Below are 24,268 nucleotides of genomic sequence, written 5' to 3'. Positions count from 1 at the left end.
GTGATCCGTACCGATACAGCGGCATCCTCAACATTTCACACCTTTTAAGTGCAACCCTTTGAGGTACTTACTCGTTTAAGTGCCAAGAATCTCTAAACCGGTAATGTCAAACGAACGGCCCGTGGGCTGGATCCGGCCAATCTGAGGATTTAATAGAATAGAATAGAATATACCTTTATTGTCATCGTTACAAAAATGGGTCGAACATATTGTGACGACGAAACTAGACAAGGCACTCCAGGTTCACATTTCACAGTGAGGATAGAAGAGAACAAAGAAGATGTTTGTATTGTCCTTGTTGCAGGCTTTGTTTTTCTCCGAAGGGGGGCGTATGAGGGGGTGAGGGACCGACGGAGATGGTCTGATCCAGCGAGGTGGGGGAGAGGGGGGAGCTCTGTACGCATGTTTGAGTTTACTGTGTTTTTTCCCCCCTGGTTGCACAGTCCACGTATTGAATGAATTTGGCAAGTACAGTCCTTAAGCATGCCTGATGAAAGTCACCGGCCGTAAATTTGAGTCTCTAGCCCGTTTCTATCAAAAGTTATATATATATATATATTTTTTTTATAAATACATAGCTCACATCTAGTCTGGTTTTATGTTCGCAGGGTTCGTACAGGTGACTGGAATCCTTGAAAACGCTTGAATATTAATGTTGTGCTTGAATTTAAGGTGAAGCGCTTGTAAATGCTCAAAAGTCTTGCCACGTTTCTTAGTTTGGGTGTTTGGCTAGAGTTTGTGCTTCAATGAAGGGTTCTAAACTTGTTGTATCGTACCATAAAAGGATTGGGGCTAGGCTAAGAATCTTTTCACTTTCTTTTTGTCTTTATTTGAGACAGGCTGGGTCAAAATGTGAGGAAAAGGGTTGCATTTTGCCCACTTTCAGTCTCTGTTGTCTTCCTGGGTTGCACTACGGAGTGACATCTAGTGGACAAACATAAGACACTGTCCCTTTAAGAAGAGCGGTACATTTTTATCAGCGCTGTTTTTGGGAAAAATCCCATTTGGCCCAACCTCTCCCAGACCCTAGTTTAACTGAGTTGGGTAGAGCTGTCGTTGTTTTCTATTGTTTACAGAGATTACCCAACGTTAACTAGGGTTTACCGTCGTCCGTCACGGTGCGCAAGGGTTCAATCGCTTGAAAGGAGACGGGAGTTTGACGAGTTTCCGGTCGTCAATCGATGGGTCGGATCATCAGGCGAACGGACTTGAGCGAGTAGAAGCCTCCTCCGTATTCGGCCCAGAAGATGCCATCTTGGAACTTGCTGCGATAAACTCCGCCGCTGTACCACACGCCGTTGAGATTGGTCTGCCCGCACGCGTTGTACCACCAGCCGCCCTTGTGGAAGTGGGCGCAGTTGCCTGGAGGACAAAAAATATATTGCGGGCCAAAATCGGAAAAATGCACAAGGAAGTACAAATACTTGGCCGTTGTTGTGATATTTGAAAGATTGCAGTACAGCTACGAATCGGGGATAGTCGGATATGGCTTTTTCAGGGCCGATACAGATACCGATCCTTAGTATTGAGAGGAGGCCGATAACTGATCTCCGGAGCCCTTATTCCTTTGCTGTTAAAGCTTAAAAGTTGGCGCAAGAAATTTTGAATCGTGCAAAAACAAAGAATATTTGTTAATAAATTCAAATCGAACTCGAATTTTTCTCTGGAACCTTTTATAGTCAATCAATTCGAATTTTAAGACAACTAACATGACGCATCTTTCACTTCGACCAAAAACCAACATAGAATAAATCAAATTAGGCTCCGCAGCGTCTCGTATAACGGTAGATAGAACTGAAATGATCCCAGATTTTTTTCTTAACAATCCGTAAATAAAGATGTCAATACCACCAACATGACTTAGATGAACTTGAAACAAAAAGTGGAAATTTCAACTGAGCCGGCGTATTGAAAGGGTGGGCACTCCTGTTTTAGAGCCAGATGGACCGACTCATGTTATGGTAACAGCTCATGACTCAGCCTTCCACTCTAGCCTGCTTGTTTTATGCTCTCTCTCAATCACAAATACCCACGCTCGTTTGACCAACTCATGTTATGAAAAGAGCTAATACATCAGTCTCTACCTTAACCAGCATAGACTTTTTACGCTATCTCTTTTGTCTGACAGACACAGGCGTGTCTGGCCATGTTAGCGGAGCTGTGCCTTTCTAGCTGCCGCTCTGTCCCGCTTTAGTGACTCCGCCCCTGGTTGCTTATCCAATCAGAAGGCACTGCTTCTGAATGGGAAAAAAATGCCGATACTCTGTCAAATTCCCAAATTTCGGTGCTGATAACGGTCAGGCTCGATAGCCAGTCAACCTCTAGTCTAGATTCTAGAGTGTCTTTCCTGTTTTTTTTTTTTTTGTTAAATAACTTAAGTGTTTCCCATACATAGTCTTATCCAATTGAATGATTAATATGTGTAATACTGTTTTTTAAATATATATAAATGCATAGTTAATCAAAATACCTTTGGGTTCTCCTATATAAAGGATCGCAAATGCCACGGTGTGTATTTCGGCCACATATTAGCCCGAAGGCCCGCACTCTCATTCGATTGTCGAATCGTTTGTCCCGCCCCGCCTGCACCGTATCGTCCCGGCTTCGTACGTGCAACGATACGCTCCGTACGTAACGCCGCATTAAGCGATGGCCCGCGTTCTATTCGATCCCCGAGCCCCACGTAGTCACGAGGAGAGCCCTATCCGGCCCGCCAGCCTTCGGTTGCCGAGCCGTACCTGAGAAGGCGTCCTTGTCCCGGTCCAGCGTGGTGAAGTGTTTCCCGTTGTGGCTGGCCAAAGAGTCGCCGGCGTTGCCCTGGTAGGCGCCCAACCTCAGGCGGTAGCCCTGGCTCTCCGACTCCAGCCGGAAGCTGCCGTACTCGGCGTAGACCTTCTTGCCGTTCCAGTCCTCCAGCTCCACCATCAGTTTGTAGTCGCCCTGCCGGCCCAGGTTGTAGATGTTCTCCAGCCCCAGCCAGTGTTCGCCGTCGATGTTGCCGAAGCCCCTCTGCCGAGAGAGAGCGCAGGGTCGGTACGGCCGCTCGAAACCCTCGAAGGCGGCCGGGAAAATGTCGGGATTTGGGAGGAATTGACGGGTCGACTCGATAGACTGCGCTTTGAAATGACGAAAAATTTCAAAGGGTGCCGTGAAGCGTTACTGCCCCCTATTGTTCCGGCTGATTTAGTCATTTCCAATCGAGTCCCGTTTATTCCTTTGGCCCATAATCGAGTAAGGGCTGTACGGACCACGGACTATACACAATCCCCCGATCTACAACCTCCATGAGGGCAAGGAAGAAACCTTGAGAAGGGACTGCACATGAGGTTATCAATTAAATCATTCACGGATCATAAAAAATGTGTAAAATACCAAAAACGATTTTAGCTTTTCACACACTAAACAGATATAAACCCGAACGACATCACAAAATCCCTGAACACGCATAATAATAAGATACAAATATGAATAAATGATCAAATATCAGTATCAGAAATTATTTTCCCCCCATTTTATTAACACTCCACTTATTGAAACATAAATATTTTGTTTGTTTGTTGTACATGATTCAATTGTTTGTTTGTTTGTACATGATTCAGATTGAATCGTTTCTTGTACATGATTCAATTGTTTGTTTGTTTGTACATGATTCAAATTGAATCGTTTCTCCGGCGCCGTCACGAATGGCAGCCACTCCAGCAGCTCCCGTGTTATTTTCGATTGTTCTCAGTTATTTTCGATTGTTCTCAGCTTAGGGATGCTGCTGGAAAAGTGAATTTCCCTTCGGGGATGAATAAAGTATCTATCTATCTATCTATCTATCTAAATACAAAACAACGAACGAGCTACAATTCTATTTTAACCCGTTCAGACACGTATCCCCAAAAATCACACCAAATTTAGAATAAGTAAAACAAAAAGCAAAAGATCGTCGGTCTCTAAGGTTGAAAGATTGAACGCACTCTGCTTCGAACAAATCAATATCATTCAAATAAGTCCAAATATGGCTCATTTTCAGCTTTTTATGCAGTACTTTTTTATTTTACGTATTAAACTCCCATCATTACCCAACACCTATAGAGCCCTCTGTCGAGGTAGAATGGCAGAATTCATGTCAGTTTCTAGCAGCCCATAGATCATAAATTGGAATAGCGCAAAGTGCCAGCAGCAAGAGAGCCACTTTATTTTAGTGTTCAACGCCAACCCCCAAAAAAAAATTCTTCTCATGGGCGCTGAATTTCTTCTTTTGAAGGTACTGGAAAAATTGACCTTGAAAAAGTGCTTGAATTTGGCCAGGAAAAAGGTGTGGGAACCCTGTATATTGAAGGAAAATCATGATTTGAAAAAAATTGCAGATTTTTTTGTGGGATTTCCCATCGGCACTTCTTAAGCAAATTCCCAGATGCTAACAGGCCTTCTCTGCTGCCAAAAGACCGTTTGGGTTTCAAAGTTTTCTTTTTTATGATGTGAAAAACGTAGTTGATATTGTCTGAAGGGGGCTGTGTATCACAACGAGGACGTTCAGCAAAACGCTGACGTCGAAGGAAAAAAACACGTCCCGAATTTCCAACTCGGCTTACTACTTTTCGTTAATTTCGTATATGCGCTTTTTGGCAGATGGGCAAGCTAACCGTTGACAGTCACGGAACACGCGTCCACTGAGTGGCCCCGAATTGAACTCGATTCCATCAATTTGGTCCTCATCCAAGTTAGACAAAATCTACCCGTTCGCATTTGGAACATTTAAGGATTTCAGTTAAGGTTCCTGTCAAACTGGCCTAAAAACCTAATCTGAGACGTAGCCAAAGTCAATTGGATGCTCTTCTTGAACTGCTAGAAGAAACTGGAGGCTTTTGGTCTTTTTTGAAAGGAAACACTCTCAACATTTGGTCCCCACTGCAAGTGCTACTCGCATGGAGTCGGAAAACACACAAACGTGAGCTTTTTATTCTTGCCTGTCTTATTTGGGGAATGAAATGCCTGCAGATGTGTGTAGCATGGGCAAAACGTTGGAGACGATAGCATGAAGCCTTATCTTGTCCCAGGTTAAATTGGATCACGACCTCTAAAACGAAACTTAGTGTTTCACACGTTTTTCCAAGGCGAGGTCTAGGCGTTTCCAAAAGTGGCCAGTTCACAGCCCTTAAAACTTGCGTTTGTCTATTTTACTTTGGCCGGTTTTTTTTAGACATTTTGCGAGAGTTGTAAATGTTTGACTTTTCTCACTCTCGCGTAATATTGGTGCCTATATATCAAACACGAAAGGCGTCACTCTGTTTATCTGGGGGTCTAATTTCAATACGGTGCGTACATATTCGTATCATTCTTTTCTTTTCATTGGCTAACGACTGTGTCGATCTCCTTTTGAATCGGTTACTACTGGTTAAAGATATTTGGAGGCAAAGGAGGCCGAGTTTACCGGTTATCGTGAAAAAACAGCCTGCTATTGGCAGAGAGTGGTGTCAATCGATTGGTCAGAGGCAAACGGCGAGTTTTGGAGTAAAACGAAGGAATTTCAAGACGCAACATCCATCGATGCAGACATGTTTTAGGCAGATTTGTATTCTTCCGTGGGCGTTATGGTGTGTCAATATTTGACACTGTCGGATTTGTTTCATGAGTGGAATACGACGGCGGTTTTTGGGCGATCTTATAGTTTTGGGGTAGGTTGTTTCAGACCGACGGTGACGTTTCCCTGACGGAAACGCGGCGGCTACCACAAACCTTGTAGTTCTCCCAGTTGCGAAAGAAATTGACGGATCCGTCTCTCCGCCTCTGCAAAACGGTCCATCCGCCGTTGTCGAGGCCGTGCTCGCACCAAACTTGGAGCGGACGCGGGCTCCCGTCCGTCTTCAGGAGGTAGACGCCGCTGGTGGCGTGGCCGGCTTTCCGCACTTCCAGACAGTCCTTGAACGGACCTGGAGCCCAGACGCAAAAAGACCGGGGGCCAATGAAACAAAATACGTAGCGAAGCAAAACACTCAGTTTTCTATATAAAAGCACGTTTGATCAAAGGGATAACGTCCAAATCGACCTTTAAAACTTGGACGGTCGATATCATGTTCTAAAACCAATACATAACTTTTCAGCGTTTCCCTACTATTCTGGCAGGCCGCCGAGGTTGAATCGGTCTCGCCAGAGTCTCATAAACTCTTATCATTAAAATATATATAAAATGTTGAAATAATGTATACAGTGGGACCTCCGTTATCGCGGTTAATAAGTGAAAATCCGCGAAGTAGCGGCGCACCTTAAAAAAAAAAAAGTTTTTTAATTTTATTTATTTTTTTAACTAGTATTTTTTAGACCTGGTTAATGGGGACCAAAACCACCCACAAAAAGTGAAAATCTGCGAAGTAGCGACGCCCCTTCAAAAAGAAAAAACCCTTTGCGGTACACCCCCCCTCATATACAGTACAATACAGTACACCATATGGAATACGGTTAGAGAGATTCTTGTTAAACAATCAAACAATAAAACACAATTGAACTTACCTCTTACGATAAATTCTTTTTAGCGTAGTTGATAAAAAGAGCTGTGCAGTACGATGAGGTAATAACGCCGAATGACTGCACAGGGGCAGGAAGAGACGGCGTAATGGATATTGTCCGGCTACGTTAGCGTAGCTATTTCCTGCTTTCAATTTGTCCAATAAACTCACTTTTTTGGTAATTGTTAGCATAAAGGATAAAGAGCGTTTAGGAGCCATCACGAGGACTTCACAAAACTTTAAAAGAAAAAGACTACAGTAATGGCGAGAAGCGTACTTTATTGTGCTGTACGGTATACGTTGTATATGCGTGGTCTACTGAGTGAATGGGCCAATGGGGAGTCGCGTATTCAGCGAGTGCTGGCCGATCGGCTTGCGTTTATGGCCGTGACGTTTAGCGTATACGTGCATTCTTTGTGTTTTAAACAAAACAAAACAAAAAGCAGCGGTCTCTAAGAATGAGCGCTCTCTGCTCCGGAGCAATCAATTTCATCAAAATGATTCCAATCCAAAGTTTTTTCATTTTTCGTTTTTTTTTTTTATAAATATCTCGTCTTCTGTAATGAACTCAATTTTGACACCTATCGATCCTTTTCCGTGTTTGTAAACCAGTGTGGAGCGCAAAACAACACAAAGTATGTGCTAGCAGCGGGACGGCGACTTCATTTTAGTCGTACGGGTCGAGCAAATGACCCGTTCTCTGGATTTCTACCCTTGAAGGCACTGGAAGGATTGAGAAATAGACCAGGAAACCTCTATTTAACCAGGAGCCGGTACCCACCGTCGGAAGTAAGAGTCCCTTGCGGCGGCGGAGGCTCGGCCCCAAAGGGGCCGGGAGTGGGCGGGTTTTTGCGCGTCCCTCTGGCAAAGGGCCCGTCGTCGTGATCTCGCTGGATTTCGTTGGCGAAGCGGTTGTCGTGAGGAACGCTCTCCGGCACCGCCCGGACCAGCGGCGGGCCGGCCGGCGGCTCGGAGCCCCCCCCGGGCCTCGGGCAGCGCTCTTCCAGGGCGGAGATGAGAAGGGACTGGTTGTTGACGGCCCCGGCCATGTTGGCGAAGCGGCCCTCCAGCTCCCTGTACCTGGAGCCCAGGCGCATCATCTCGGAGGTGACGTTGAGGACGCGGTTCTCCAGCTGGGCCAGCTCCAGGGAGTTGTCCCGCTTCCTGATGATCTCGTGCAGCAGCTGCATGTAGAGCTGGGTCACCCTGGAGTTCATGTTGCGGCTCTCTTTCCTCAGCAGCTTCATCTCCTTCACCAGGTCGCCGTCCACGTCCACCGCCAGCTGCAGCGTGTCCATCTCGCCGCGCTGTTTGCTCAGGACTTCCCTCAGGTCGGCCAGGTCCGCGCGGGTCACCCGGTCCCGGTCCGGCTCGGGGCCCGCGGAGCTGGCGCAGATCGGACCTGAGGACGCACGGAGGCGGTGAGCGCTTGAGAAGCGTCTTCGGGCCCGGTCGCCGATAAACGAAACCCGTGCGCTCGCGGTCCTGCGTATCGGATCATTAGAATGATCCGTTTTCAGTTCGTTTCCCTCAGAATTCAATACAGCTTTCCTTACCATTCGTTCCAGGATTGCTTAAAAAGCTCATTTTCCCCATACGAAATGATTCATAACCAATTGGTCATTTCCCGACCCGGGGTTGTGCCTGAAAAAGCTCAAATTTTAATGTCGTGTTTTCAAGTTCGGCGAAAAGGCTCGAATCGATTTCCCTCGCTGTCATTCAAGTCTAACTCCAACAGAAATTTTAAAAAGTGTGTAAAAATGACTCCGATGGTGGCTCCAGTCCTCATTATTGAGTCGACATGTGAAGCGTTACCGCCCCCTACTGTCACGTCCAAGAGAACAGCTTTATCGGATTTGTCATTGAAAATCGGTCCGTTTTTCGAGAAGCGGCTCACTGAGAAGAGCTCCCGAACGGTTCCTCACATTTTCTTGTTGTTAAATAAAAATTAATTTAAGCTTTTCCGCACTTAATAGATTTCAAGTTAAACACCAACAAAAAAAACCTGAAAATGCAAAACGATAAAATAAAAATATGAACTCTTCAGTGCTATCAATAAATGATGAAATGCAAAAAAAAAAAACTATTTACAATTCTATTTTAGCCGATTTGGATCCTCTTAAAAACACGCAAAATATATAAATAAGTAAAACAAAAATGAAAAGATCAGCAGTCCCTACGATTGAAAGATTCAATGCACTCTGCTTCAGAGCAATCAATATCGTCCAAATGAGTCCAAATTTGGCTCATTTTTCTGCTTTTTATTCATAGTTATTTTTTTGTCTTCCGTATCAAACTGAAGTATTACCTAACCCCTCTAGAGCCTTTTCCCTGTTTGTAAACAAGTGTGACAAAGCCAAGCTGCGTGTGCATTGTCGAAGCAGAATGGCAGAATTCATGTCAGTTTATAGCAGCCCAATGACACAAAAGATCCTAGATAGGAACAGTTCAAAATAGCACATTGTATGTGCTAGCAGCAAGATAGCCTCATTATTTTATTCATCAAAGTCATCCCCAAAAAAAACATTCTTTTGATTGGCGTTGGATTTCTACCTTCAGAGGTACTGGAAAATTTGAAAGTGCTTGAATTTGCCCATAAAAAAGGTGTACGGACCCTGCCGACGTCCCAAAAGGTTCAAAGTTGACCCTTACCTCTTTATGGAGCTAAATTGGTCCTAGGATTGTGCTCGTAGCTTTTTCAACCAGCACATTTTCCCCAAAAACTAAAAATCGAATTGGTCTTTTCCCGATCTCCCCAAAAGCATCGGTTCACCCCGAAAACCTATCGATCTGGAAGCTATCTCTTTCCACTCCATCGGTTTTTCCTTTGCTTTCTCACTCCCAAGCACAGCCGCTCCTTCTCTCGCATGTCCACCCGGAACTCCAGACTTTCTACGTACATACCTCCGAGCTTGGTTCCAAATCTTATAAATCGAAATTCTCGTGTTAAGAGACGCTCGTAACGGGGTTCGTACGTACGGGTGCTTCAAATCCTCAAAAATGCTTGAATTTCAGTGTGGCGTTTTCATGGTTTGAAAAGTATTTGGATTTTAGGTGAAGTGCTTATAAATGCTTTGAATTCTTGCCATGTTTTTTAGGGTAAGGAGTCGGGGCCTGGGCTTCAAATAAGGCCTTTTCACTTATTTTATGATTCAAGCTAGCTAGGTTTTACAGTTGGTGGGTGGGCGTATCCCTCGGGCACCATTTCCTGTGGTGTGTCTCGGTCGAGTAAACCCTGGTGGCGCGCGTTCTTCTCCAGGCCAATATATAGTTTCATCCTGTCTCGGGTTCTGAAATAGAGTTGGTTTGGGTTTATAGCTAAAGTTCGGTGTAGGGTTAGGAATTAGGGTTTGAGTTCCATATTAGGGTTCTAAACTGAGTGTTCAAAAATAGGTTTAGAGCTATGTTTGCGGTTTGAAACCAGGTACGAGTGTTAGATCTAAAGCGATCGTTTGCGTATGGGAGAGCTTAACAATATTGACTGATAGTAGGAGAAATTCAGACAAGGACTCCTGGGAAACAAAGAAAACTCGGAGATTAGAAAAACTCATTTTTGAATAAATACGTTTTAAACCTACTTTACAGCGAGCTAGGGTTAGGAACTATGGTTTGAGCTCCACAGTAGGGCTCCAAACTGAAACGTAGGGTTCCACAATACAGGGCTAGGGCTCGGGTTACAGCTAGGGTTAGATGTTGAGCTAGTGTTTGGGGTGCAAGCTACTGCCTTTTAAACCGATTTTAGGGTTTGAAACTAAGGTTTAGGCTTTTGTTATTGGAATTTTTCCTTTTAATGGTACCGGGAAACATGGAAAAGTGGCTTTAAATAGCCTTAAAAAGTCCTCGTATTTGGCCATGAAAAAAGGTGTGCGAACCCTTCTAGTGGTAGCCTGTGGAAATGCCCGTATGTCTGTCGTACGTGGAGCAAGATTTTTCTCGTATCCGGACATTTTTTGTGTTCGGGAGTGCTCGTCTATAGAGGCGTGACTGTCACCGGAATGAGTTCGGAAATCTTTGAGGAAAGGAACATACCTGTAATTTTTTGCTCGGGCACTAGAAAGGTGTAGGAACACTTTTTGGCTTCGGCATCCCCCGATGCTCTCTTAGTCCGGCGAAGAGACGGGTCTTCGGTCCTCCGGGTTTCTCTGCAGGAACTTCCTTCCCACAAGGAAAGGCAAAGTATGGCGCACAGGCTCCACGTGGGCCCCCGCATCGCTGGTTCGGTGGCGTGACTGACGGCGTCTCGTGCGCCCCTCCTACCTGCGTCCAGACACCAGATTTATTTGTGGATCGTGCTAATCAAACATGAATAGTGTGAGCATTATTCCTCACTTATGTAGCTTAGTTCAAACGGCGATGGCATTTTGATGTCGAATTCTGACAAATACCGCACCGTGTTATAAGGCACCCCCCCAAAAATTTGCCGTTCGGGCTCATGAATCGCACTCGTGTTACTCACAGTGCCTCAAACAGGGATTTGCATAGTGCATTCTAAAAGGGGAAACTAGCAGATACTTGTGTCAAAAACCTCTCTGTTTCACACGAGTCTGTACGTAACAACATATAATTGATTTTATGACGGAGGCTGCGCCCCAATAAAACTGTGGTCCCGGGGCCATAATTGGCCTCCCGGGCCGGGCTTTGGAGAGGATGTCTGCCCGTACGCACTTCCACTCTTAACCAACAGGTTGCAGGGCACACTTTTCAGATTTTTAGCCAATGCCCGGAAAATCTGGCAGTTGTGTGAATTGTCAAAACTTCCCATCAAACGGAAGCTTTTCGGGGAGCCCTCGAACTGGAGTTCACAAACGTGGCTCCGGTGTCGATGACGTTTGGGCGGTTGTGAGAACGCATTTGGACGGCCTGCCAACAGGAGCTCCGTTTTTGGTCTTTCGATCCGTTCACTTGCAGACACCCCCTTTATCTCCCTGACTGTCTGTTCAGAAGCAAGGCAAGTTGACTGATGACTTCCTTTTCCGAGCAATGAAAGTGTCACATCGTTTCATTGTGAAAACGTCCCACCAGGATAAAAGTAAAATGTCTCGGAAGGCATTATTACTGAAAAGAAGCCCAAATGTTTCTTAACCCCTTAACGTTCTGACGGCCTGCCGCTTTGAGAAGCAAAGTCCTGTCTTCAAGAGTGACTGAAATCCCATCATGCCACATATCATTGGAAAGCGCCAACTCTTGGGAGTCAAAATAGACTCATCACAGAAACATCACCAGCAGTCTAGAAAAAGAATATCCTAAAGCAATGAAGCCAACGACCCCTCATCTAATTTACTGATGTCCGCAAAAATGAATCGGTTACATCAAGGACAACCCTAACCCAGAAAATCCGACCGTGTTCATTTTGGACTCCAAAACACACCGAGATAAAAAAGAAAATCCACCCAAAAAGCACGTCTGCATCGTTTCTTGTTGTAATCCGTTCGTTTAGCACCATAATTCCCTTTTACATGTTAACACCAGGTATTGCACAGAATGAAGCAAGGAAGCAAGGTTTTGGATGCTCTGAGGAGAGTGATGAGCAACAAGAGTTTGAGTTGGATGGATGTTAAGAGGGGACCGTATGAGAGTGCGATTGTGCCGACCGTGTTGTATGGTGCAGAGACTTGGAACCTGAATGCAGATTTGAGAAGGAAATGAAATGTTCTTGAGATGAAGTGTTTGAGGAATATGTTAGGAATCACGAGATTGGATGGATTGGGAAATGAAATTGTGAGAGACCGAACTGGAGTAGTAGCGGAACTGAGCAAGCGTGTGGATAAGAGATTACTCTGTTGATTTGGACACATGGAGAGGATGGATGAGGGGCGAATGTTGAAGAGCATCTACAGAGCAGAAGCCAATGGAAGGAGACCAAGAGGAAGGACGCCATTGACGTGGATGGATGGTGCAGGAAAGAGGTCTAAATCTAGTGGAGGCGAGAGCTCTTGTCGGTGATATAAAGGAGTGGAGAGGTGTTGTGAAAGGATAGTGGGATTGTGGACGCGTTCTCAAGGATGGGCTGGGCACCCCTATGATGCGGCAGGGGTGGGCACCCCTATGATGCGGCAGGGGTAAACCAGCTATAGCTGTCAGGCCCTGCTGTTGAACAAAAGAGTGTGTTGTGTCACCCTGACCCGAGTGACACGGACGCTTTCTTGTGTCCCGTTTCATCTGGAGAGACGAAAGCATGACCGACTTAGGTGCTTAACTTGTTTGGGTGTTTGGGCATTTGGGTTGCCCATGGTCCCCAAAGCATTTTTGTGTGGGTTTTTTTTGCTATTTCTTTCCTTTTTTATTTTCTTTGTTATTGTATGTGTTTGTCTTGCTGTCTGTCACCCCTCTCAAGGGATATGACCAGGGTAGATAGACATTTTAACACATTTGTAAGATGATTTCCAGACTGTCATAGCCTATGGATGCCTTTTTTGAGAAAACAGACATGACCTACTTTGGCTGAAAATATCTTCAGCAAATAGTGACCGACTCAAATGTCGATTGACACATTCGTTAGCCAACCAAATTCCCAACATAAATGTATGCCATTTTAAGAGGTATATTCAAATCGTACCCGAAAATATCACGCGTAAGTGTGCACAATCGGTGAATGATTTCTGAAAAGAGAACAAACATTGACAACTCTTTCACTATGTCTAAAGATTGGCCAAAGTCAAATACACGGTTGAAAATATATTAGGGCTGTAAACTGGTTGTAAATTTCCATCATAAATGTATGCCATTTTACAGGTTGTATTCAAATCAGAGTTGCAAATAATTGTGCGTGAATGCAACCCGGGATCCATTTGTATGCGCGATTGTCACACGCAAGTCTGCTTCACATCTAGAAAAAGAAGTCAAACATTTTACAACTCTCACAAACGTCATTTTAGTGTAGTCAAGTTGTAGTCTCTCGAACGGCCACTTTGGAAATGGCTAGAACTATCCTTGGAAAAAATGTGTAAAATACAATGTTTAGTTTTGGAGATCAAAACGCTTCATGCTAGTGTCCCAGCTGTTTTTGCTCAGGCTACGCTCGTCTGCAGGCCAGAATAAAAACTTTCTATTTCTGTGTGTTCCGACTCCGATAATTCAACGGTAGTCGCACTTGCAGTGAGGATTTCAGTTTGGGACAAAACTTGAGAGTCTTCCCCTTCAAAACAGACCAAAAAGGACACATTTCCACATGTTACCTAATGTTTACTATTATGTGTACAGTAATGCTAATTGTAATTCACCCTGGTCATCCTGAAAGGGAGGTTACCACTTGTGGGGTCCCTTCTCAAGGTTTCTCCTTTTCCTCACGCTGAGCTTTTGAGTTTTTCCTTGCTCGCGCGTTAGTTTAAGATCAGGTCATGGTGTCATTGTAATTCTGTGCAGCCCTTTGAGACATTTTTTGTGATTAAGGGCGTCAGAAAGAAATGGGACTTGACCCATTTGAGGCCTATTTGACAGGAACGCTAAGGGGTTAAGTCTATCGACTTGTTATGAATCACCGTGGCGTTGTGTATTCCCGAATAATCCAATCTTTGACTCCGAGAACGTTCAGGAAACGTTCATTGTCGGTCTCTAGGCAACCGTGGCAACCGTTGTCACAGCAATTTATCGAGATGGCCGCTCGGTTTGCCAGCGGAGTTGAACGTCGCCTCGCCGTTGTAATGTTACCCTTGAAACGTCAAACATCATAAGTCGTTCTCTTTTACCATCATGTGGAAACTTGCTGTAGCTGTTTATTCCTCCATTTTCTTGGATTCAACACCATGATCTGGAGTTTTTTTCTCTTCATCTATATCAGCCTGGTTCTAATTATTTCCTATCACGACCACACTCTGGATAATGGATGTCTGTTTTTTTAAGAAAGACGGTGGTTGGAGATAACAGCAGCCAGTTGAAGGACCCCCCACCCACAGGGACAGTTAGGTATAGTTCAAGGCTCAGAAACCTTATTGACCTAAAGAGCCGTAAAAGCCAAAATATTTGGATTTGATTACGCAAGAGCTGACCTGCTACCAGAAGTCTCTCATGGGGAGTTCAAGCACTGCACACTTCCAACTAGGGTTTAGGGTTAGGGTTTTGGCCCTGGAACTAAGGTGCTAAAGTGCAACTCTGGTTTCCAACTAGGGTTTCAAAGCAAGGTTTTGGCCTTCAATCGGAGTTACTCAAGCAGAGCTAGGGTTTCAACCTAGGTTCCTAAAATTGGGTTTTGGCCTGATGTTAGGATTTCCAACTAAGGTGCTTGGGTTTCCAACTAGGGTTCCAAAGTGGGGTTTTGGCCTGAAAATAGGGTTCTAAAGCAGAGGTCTGGTTTATACCTAGGGTTCCAAAATAGGGTTTAGCGCTGCTAAGGTTCCCACTAGGGTTCAAAGTGTGTTTTTGGATCTTAAACTAGGGTTTTTAAGCAGTGATAGTGTTTCAAAGTAGAGTTTCAGCTTGTAAAGTGCTGAGTGGTTTTGCAAGCAGCTGTATCAGTAGTTGGCAGCAGATTCATTTTTTCTTTCATATACTCATTTATTCTGTACTAACTCATTGTACAGTGTATTTAATAACCTTTATTATTGAATAACTCAAAAAGGTTTTCGAGTTTTTCCTTGCCCTCTTGTAGGTTTTAGATCAGGGTATGGTGTCATCATAGTCTGCAGTGTGTGCAGCCCTTTGAGACTCTTTGTGATTAAGGGCCAAACAAACAGGACTTGACTTGGTTGAGGATCATGGCCAACCTGTGCACAAACATTCATTTCCTATACAGTTCTGCGCATCCACCATTGAGTTTTTGTGTCAACATTGATGTAGTTGGAGTTCAGGAAACACCGTTGAACTCATAATTCTTGCACAAGTTCAACGAGGCAGCGAAAGCTCACAGAGGGCTGGGAACGTTTCCAAGTCTCCGAGTGATAATCGCACCTTCATTTAGGTCGGGAACCTGTGGCTCTTTTCGTACATGTGAAGAGGTTTTAGTACCCTTTGTGCTGCGAGTGGAGCGGTTGGGTCATTTTTCGGCTAATCAAAGGCAAGCATACAAGTGTGCATTTTTAAAAACGAGCGCTAGCAAAACTGAGTTTGGTTGTGGTTTATTGAAGTATTGATTCCAAGTAGCGTCGCACCTTCTTAAAGACAATGGTTATCAAACTTTTGGCCTAGCGTGTGACATCATCCGCTCTGCTGTTGCTAAACTACAACACAGCACCCCGAGGCCATCCTGTTGATTTGTTAATAAACAACAAAAGGATATTGCTGGAAGTTTGAATTTCTCTACAGGGATGAATAGTCTATCTCTGTCTGTCCGTCTGTCTGTCTGTCTCCCTCTCTCCTCTCTCTCTCTCTCTCTCTCTCTCTCTCAGATTAGATTAGATTAGATTAATCAGCCAGGCCTACTTGAGCCTATCTCGTCCTAATTCCGCGTCCCATCAACCGACCGGAACAGCTACGATGACCCCACAGAGTTCCCTTGGGTTGGTTTGCGTTATTTGAATGCGGTCGGAGTTTCGGCGGTGAGTCCCGACTCATGGCAACGACCGCGAGACCCACTCCCTCTTCTGTGTCTGCTCGTGACGCATTTGTGGTTTTCGGAGGATCCCGAAACTCCCCCTACTCCTCGGTTCCTTCGAGCCACGCGGAGAAGAAGGCCAAATGACGGCTCGCGTGATTGATTCTTCTGATGAGTTCACTTTCCAGACGCTGGTTAGGGAAGCGCTGGCAGCTCCTAAACGCTTTCACGGAGTCTGATTAAAACCACGAGCCCCAAAGATTTTCAAATTGTTTCAATTTTGGGACGTTCCCTCGGATTTCCAAATGGTCGTGTATGTGAGAAATGTATCGAGCGTACGGGTGCTCGATAAATAGGCAAATAATAGTTTGACCAATCAAATTGAAGAAAGCTTTTTAGGAATTCTGAAGGGTTGGCTACACTCGACTTGAAGTGCCGCAGATGATCTTAAATCATCGGCCCGTCGAATGAATAAAAGTGCTGATACCGATATCGGGGGATGGTGTCATAATGGTCTGTGGTTTGCAATAGTCTTTGATCTGTGCAGCCCTTTGAGACTCTTTGTGATTAATGGCGATACAAATAAATATGACTTGACCTGAGGTTTTGAGTTTTTCTTTGCCCTCATGTCGGTTTTAGATCAGGGGATGGTTTCATAATGGTCTGTAGTTTCTCAATAGTCTTTGATCTGTGCATCCCTTTGAGACTTTTTGTGATTAATAGCTATTCAAATAAACATGACTTGATTTGACATGTTTTTGAGTTTTTCCTTGCCCTCATGTAGGTTTTAGATCAGTGGATGGTTTCATAATGGTCTGTAGTTTGCAATAGTCTTTGATCTGTGCAGCCCTTTTAGACTCTTTGTGATTAAGGGCCAAACAAATAAACAGGTTTGGGAGAACTCGTAACGTTTGAAACGATCGCGGATCTCCGTTTGAGAACCGTTTACAATATTACCGGGTAAAATACACCTCCTTTGTTTCCATTTTGCATTCGTAATTCGGTTTGAGTGTCGTTTGGGGGAACGTTTGTACAGCGCGTACGCAATTTTCCAAAATATTTTTCCTTCTCGATTTACGACGGCATTACATAAACGCCTGCGAGTGGATCGCGATGGCGGACGGCTTCCTTTGGCTTTTGGCAGAGGCTCGTTTCGGATTTTCTGGCTCCACGTGACGTTACGTGTCCGTCTAGGAAACATTAAACGCGCTTAATTCAATTTTGAAAAAGTCATAAAATCACGTACGTCCGTCCTGGAGTTCGACACATTCGTTATGTTTTATGAGCGTCGGAGGTCATTTTTCAAGTTCTTATGGATTTTCCGCCCATCGGGCAACGGAGATTGTTCCACGTACCGCTCCCCTTTTACCGAAGCCGTCACCTGGGGAAATATCGTATTTTTATAGCGCATGTAATGTATTTCCCAAGACGAAAATTATATCCACCATCTGTTTTTTTGACTCCACCGTTCGTCCAAACGGTCCGTGCTAGGATCAACAAGTAAGTGATTTTCAAGAGTAAGGAACTTTATTTAACCCTTTAACAGTCTAACAAACTCAAAATGTACTCATCCTAGAAAATCACCATCACCCTGAAACAAGATACCCGGGAACTATAAACTCATGAAACGATTCTTCAACCACACGGTCTGCTGCCATTCACGAGATTCCATAAATCCAGCAGTGTCAAATATAGACTTCAAAACACCCCTCCAAAAAAGCAATCTAGCAAAGTTTGAAATTCCTTGTTGTAATTTGTTGGTTTCGCCCCATAATTCCTGTTTGAAAGTAAACAGACCCTTGAGCCTATTTCCAATATGGCCGTCACGCTCTGATCTTTCGATAGAACTCTCAGCCAATCGCATGCTTTTTTCACAGTCCTCAGCCTGCCATAGCCTGTATTGAGAAAACAGACATGACCTTCTATGTTTTTCACAACTTTTCAGCCAATAACGATACAAATGATGATTGACCTATTGGTTAGCCAATGACGTCCCCAACATAAATGTATGCAATTTTAAGAGGTGTATTCAAATTAGACTCAAAAATAACCTGCGCACAATCAGTGATTGATTTCTGTAAAGAAAAACATTTACAACTCTTTCACTACGTCTAAAAATTGACCAACGTCAAATACACGGTTGCAAAGATATTAGGGCTACAAACTGGTCCGTCTCCAAATGGCCGCTTTTGAAAAGGCTTCGATATACCTTTGGGAGAATGTGGAAAATACGACGTTTAGTTTTTCAGATTGACGTCAAATTTGACCCGGGACCAGGTAAGGCTTCGAGCTATTGTCCAGGCTTTATTCTACCCAAGATGCTACGTTTATCTGCAAGCATGCGATTGCAAAAAAAACTTCAGGCGAGCATAAAAACCTTCTATTTGTGTGTGTTCCAACCTAGTAGCGCTAGGAGCGATGATTAGAGTATGGGTCTAAACCTTGGAGAATAGGAAGCTTTTGGTCTCTTTTCAAAAGGGTTCAAGGACGGCGTTCCACGTACTTCCGGTCTGAGAATTTGAACTGAAACGTTAAGAAGGGCTTAAGACACGAGGGTCTGGCCATCCAAGAGTGATTATGACACGGCGTCGCCCAACAACTTCTTTCCCTCCTCCCCTTTACTCCCTGAAACAGATGTCAAAGCTTCAGGGGAGTGGGAGAAAGTGCGGCCGAGACTTAAATGTGAGGGAGGCAGAACGGAGACGGGTCTCGCCGGTTGAGCTTTGACGCCTCGCTCGTCCCCAAGAAAAAAAAAAAAGAATCGTCAGGTCAGAAGGTCTTTGCGCTGTGCGCAAGCTCACCTTTCCTCCTGCTAACCCTTTCCTTGCTCCCTGATACAAATCTCTTTGTGGTGAAATTCCTCCTTTACCTTTCCATCCATATCTGCAACGCTTATCCTCAGTAGGGTTGCGGGGGTGCTGGAGCCCGTTCAGCTATCTTCGGGTAGTGGGCAGGGGACACCCTCAAGGACACACGGGGACAGACAATTCACTCGCTTATTCACACTTAGGGACAATTTGGACCGGCCACTTCACCTGACATGAATGTTTTTGGAATGTGGGAGTATCCTGAGGAAACCTACGAAGGCACGGGGAGAACATGCAAACTCCACACAGGAGATTCGATCTCACGACCTCAGAACTGTGCCGCACGCGCCCTAACCACTGCGCCGCCGTGCTGCCTTCCTTTAACTATTTGAGGGTTAAGGGTGACATCCTTCTTTTTGATAGCTGTGATGTGAACGAGGGAAACGGTTAAAATCAATCGAAATCGTCATCAATTCCTTGTTTTTAGGGCTGCAACAACTCATCGATAAAATCCATTAAAAGCCGCGGCAACGCATGAGATCGTCGATTCGTTAAATCGCGTGATTTATGAGACCCGAAGTACGTTATATCAATGCAGTCCCCTTGTAGTATCACTTTGGCCCGGCAGAGTTAGCTTGGGTCGGGTCGGGTAGGTTGATTCCATAAACACTCTGATGGTAGGGGCACCGTTTCCTGAGGCGTGTCTTGGGAAAGTACAGCCTGGTGGCGCCCATCCCAAGTGAAAGATGAATCGTGTCGGTTGTGTTGAAATTTACTGTAAAAAGTTTCAGGGATGTCCTTTAAGCATCTGCTCCTTCTTTTCGGATCCGATTCTTTTCTTAGCCTCTCGTGTTCTAGACTTAAGGGAGCCGTGGATGAAGGATATGTTTGACCCTGGATTCTAGGAACGCAAGGTCTTCCGTCCCTCATGCCTGGATGGGCGCGTTCCATAAAGCCTGTCTTTTTCCTGGTTTTTGAGAGTGATGGCAGATGTGATTTTTGGAGGGTCCAAGGTTTTCCATCATGAAACTAGCTATCGATCCCAAACCCCATTGAATAGCAAGATAGGATGATATCTCGTGGAGTCGTCAAATCCAACCTGTTTGTCTCAGGTGGTTCCGTTCCTTTAAGAAAGAAGGAAACCGACAAGCCCTCCCAATCTCCTCTTTCTGATCACGTTCCTCATGTGTTCTCCAGGAAGGTCACTTCCTTCCTCTTGCGCTTTCCCTCCGTGTTACTGCACTCACATTTGACTCTCAACCGGAGTGACTCCCAATCTGCATTTGCACGAGTGACAGGATTCTACAAGAGATTACCGTATTTTCTGCACTATATGCTGCACCAGATTATAAGGCGCACCACCAACCCCCTCCCCAAAATTCTTTTGTCACCGTTATTCGTGTATAACGGTACATATAAAACCAAGTCAAAGAGTGTCGCCGATTCAAATCGCGAAATATCTTTTGCAGCAGGTCAGGACACTTAATGACTCGTTTACCAGCGGTACAGACAACATACGAAAAGGCATAAGAGTGTATTTCATGATCAAACTATATTGACTCAAGGTGCCAGAAACAGTGATTTGCATAGTGCATTCTGATCGGTTAAACGGTTTACTTGTGCAATTTAATATATATATGTAAAAGAGTATAGTATTTTGTAGCAAGTCTTTGTTTTCTGCTTCTGTCTTTTGCAACGTTATTGACGCACAAGTGAAGAAGTGCAGAGACTGTTTAACCTGCGGGTTAAACCAGCGGCCCGCGGGCCGGATCAGGCCCGCTAGGGGATTGGATCCGGCCCGCGAGACAACTCTCAGAGAAGCGCGAGAGAAAGAGAGCTGTAGGTTGATATAGGTCCACTTGATGTTGCCAAAGCCAGGTGCCTCTTACAAATGCTGTACTTGTATTACTTTCTTTCTCTCTCTCTCTCTCTCTCTCTCACACTCTTTCTCCTTCTATCTTCCTCCCTTTTCGCTCACTCTCTCTATCTCTCTTTTCCCTCTCTCTGTCTTTGGAGACTTTGTTCCTTTTTGTCTTTTTCTCTCTGTCTTTTTACCTTCTTTTGCTCTCTTAGTTTTTTCCTTTACTCTCTTTCTCGCTCTCTCTTGCTTTCTCCTTCTGTCTTTCCCCTTTTCTCTTTCTATTTCTCTTTGAATTTCATTATTTCTCTCTTTCTCCCTCTCTCACTTTCTGTTTTTATCTCTTGTTTCTCACGCTCTCTCTCTCTCTTTCTCTTTTTTTGTCCCCTCTCTACCTTTCTCTCCTTATCTTTCTCTTTTCCTTCTCTCTAATCTACTAAACCGGCCCCCGAGAGAATGTTTGTGTCCCCCGAGCTTAAATGAGTTTGACAGCCCTGGTTTAACCCATTCGCATGCAGAACATCATGCACCGTGAGTAAAAATAGCGTGATAACGAGCTAAGCTCTGATACGTTTTCATACGTCCTCTGTACGACTGTTGGTCCCTGACCGTCACGACCTGGGTTTGAATCCCGTTTCATGCGATGTATCGCGATTGCGGTCATTCATTCCTTAAATGCTGTCGTTTACGTAAAACCTCGTGTAGTGAGGTACACCTACGAATACTGTATGCATTTCCAACTGTATCTATCGTCCATCCATCCATCCATTGAGCTTATCCTCAGTAGGGTCGCGGGGGTGCCGGAGCTCATCCCGCTTATCTTCGGGCAGTGGGCAGGAGACACCCTCAACTGCTTGCCAGCCAATCGCAGGGCACACAAAAACAGACAACTCGCTCGCTCATTCGCACCTCAGGACAATTTGGACCGGCCGAATAACCTAACATGCATGTTTTTGGAATGTGGGAGGAAACCTACGCAAGCACAGGAGGTTCGATCTCATGACCTCAGAACTGTGCCGCACACGCGCTAACCACTGTGCTGCCCTCGTATTTTGCAAAACTTTGTTTGACTTGGCCTTTTTTAAGGTGCGCCTTATAGTCTGAAAAATCCGGTAGTGCGGTGAAACGTTTCTGCCCACCGAGTCGATCGAAGAGAACATGATTGTTACCTTGTTGCGAGCTACGAGGTTTGGCGCCGCGCAGTTAGGATCCGGCGCGGCATCGGCGTCCGGGTTTCATGGTTTGTCCGTTTTGTCCCCGACGCTCACCAGCACCGAGCTAGCGTTCCCGCTAAGAGACGGGGGGCTGGAGATCTCGCAAAGGGCCGGCTTCCTGCTCAGACTGCACGCTCCAGCGGGACGGCCTCGGCTTTTTCCACAGAGAGATGGGGGGTTGACTGCCGGGAGGAAGGAAGGGGAGGAGAAGGAGTGCGGGGCTTCCAGATGGACCCCCACCCACCCCTTTTTAACCTTCCTGTTTTCTTTGGAGTTGCCCGGCCTTTTTCTGATGTCATGAATCGCAGGAGGAAGGAGCTCTCCAAAAAATGTTATCCCTTCAGATACATTCCCGAACGACAGGATTGAGACTTATCGACCGAGGACACGGAATTTCCCTCAAAGCAAAGTGACTGATATCCTAATATCCTTGCAGCCGTGTATTTGACTTTGGCCAATTTTTAGACATCGTGAAAGAGTTGTAAATGTTTGCTTTCTCTTTTCAGAAACTCATTCTATTTACTTAAAGGTGGAGTGCATCATTTGAGCGTGTCCTGATCCATTCCTAGGAAAGACTTTTAGTCAACACATACATCTTGGGATTCAAGATATGATTTTTATACTCATCACAGAAAGATCACATTCTGAAACAAGATTCCTCAAAAGTATAAAGCCGGCATTGCTCGCCAAAAAAAGTGACGTCGTATTCCACTCTCGAATCGATTCTTCACAAACACGATCCTGTTCCATTCATGAGAGTCCAGGGAATCCAACCGTGTCACATATTGACTCCAAAACACAGCACAATGCCCACAAAATACACCAAAAAGTATTCCTGCATCCTTTGACAATCCTTGTTGTAAACCGGCTGTCAAAGGATTTCCAATACGGCCTCTGACCTTTTGATTGACACCATTCTCATCTAATTGCAGGCTTTTGTTCACGGTCCGCAGCCTGCATTAGCCCAAGAGGGCCTGCATTTAAAAAATGGACTCCTTTAGTGCCAAATAATAGATACATGAATATATGCATATTTACCTTGTGAATTCAAGATTAAACATGTGCTAGCGACTCGTGATTCATAGTGACGCACCATTATACACGTGTGCACAATCATTGACTTGACTTCTGGAAAAAAAGAAGTCACACATTGACAACTCTTTCACAATGTCTAGAAATTGTCAAAAGTCAGATACACCGTTCCAGAGGTTTTAGTGTTGTAAGCTGGTTGTCTCCAAATGGCCACTTTTGGATCTGCCCCGACTTACCCATAGAAAAATCTGTCAAATACATTGTTTAATTTTGGAGTTTTGAGGGGGTTGAGCCCCATTTAGCTGATGGCTGCTTTTTAGGATGTCTGCCTGGCGTCTTTCTTCTCCTTCCTGATTGCGCACTTCCCCTTTAGTGACGAGAGAGGCTCATTATCGCAAACTACTGCCGGCAGACCGGATCTCTAATTGGTGCGTGTTGTCGACCTCGCGTCTCGTACAACAAAATGGCAGCCGAGAACATTTTTTTTTTCTTCTCTAAGACGCAGACGGTGATATTCCATGACCTCACTCCAGTTTTATGCAGGACCCCCCCCCCCCCTCCCCCCTGTTGCAATCATCCCCGGTACGCCTGTTTAGTTTTTGAGTGAAAAAACATCTGATATGGGTAGAGTCTGAAGCAGGAGTCTCCAAAGTCTGCCCCCTGGAGGACAGCTGCGGTGCTTGCGGACATGTTTTGAAAATAGCTCACCTGTGCTGGTCGTTGTGATTTTTTTTTGACTGATTCTATTAAAACCTACTTCTAATAAATAACCCGTTTATAACAAATCAAATAACTCTTTTCCTATATGGGAGTAGTTTTCTCAACTGCCAAAAAAATGTTAATTTGACTCTACTATTTGAATGGGTTCTTTTGTAATCTCTGAAGAAGAGGATGACGTTTTACACCGATAAACAAGAGCCCCCGGATGATGAAGGTGCTGTAATTGAGTCTCCTGCCAACACCTACCTGTAAAACTGGCATGGAGAAGGATGGGCTTCACCGGGCCGTGCTTGCCCAAGACACAACTGTGGTTAAGGAATGGGTGAACCATGAATAACATAGTTATTGTCATTTATTATGAATATGCAGAACAAGTAGTGCAAGGCTTCTTGATTATTGTCAATTAACGTTTTGACACAAGAAGAAATGCTTTATAAGTCAGTTACACACAGCGACATACCTACCCACCTATCTACCTTTCTACATACACCTACGCCTCCGCTGGTTAGCTAGATAGATAGATAGTTTATTCATCCCCGTAGGGAAATTCACACTTCCAGCAGTATCCTTGTGTTGATGATTAACAGATTAACAGGGGTGCTGTGTTGTCGTTTAGCAACAGCGGAGTGGATGAAGTCACGCTAGGCCAAGAGTTCGACGTCCCTGCGGCAGATGGAAAT

At 44.8% G+C, this 24,268-nt stretch overlaps 2 protein-coding genes across 5 annotated transcripts in view; one reads left to right on the top strand and one right to left on the bottom strand.

The window, feature by feature from the left end:
* Positions 1-24,268, top strand: part of ralgps2 (Ral GEF with PH domain and SH3 binding motif 2) — a 94,558-nt gene that overhangs the window by 47,433 nt on the left and 22,857 nt on the right. The gene's annotated exons all lie outside the window — the stretch shown is intronic.
* Positions 161-22,519, bottom strand: angptl1a (angiopoietin like 1a). Its single transcript, XM_088349903.1, has 6 exons — positions 21,792-22,519; positions 10,521-10,748; positions 7,273-7,893; positions 5,725-5,918; positions 2,739-3,009; positions 161-1,362 (listed from the first exon to the last, which is right to left on the bottom strand). The coding sequence occupies exons 2-6, from the start codon at positions 10,699-10,701 to the stop codon at positions 1,175-1,177; spliced, it is 1,455 nt and encodes a 484-aa protein (XP_088206029.1). The 5' UTR covers positions 10,702-10,748; positions 21,792-22,519; the 3' UTR covers positions 161-1,174.

The sequence above is a fragment of the Urocampus carinirostris genome, chromosome 12, assembly GCF_059441175.1.
Source record: "Urocampus carinirostris isolate Australia breed hairy pipefish chromosome 12, RoL_Ucar_1.0, whole genome shotgun sequence".
NCBI classification, from domain to species: Eukaryota; Metazoa; Chordata; class Actinopteri; order Syngnathiformes; family Syngnathidae; genus Urocampus; species Urocampus carinirostris.
The sequence above is the reverse complement of the archived record's forward strand: the minus strand, read 5'-3'. Positions and strand labels throughout refer to the sequence as shown.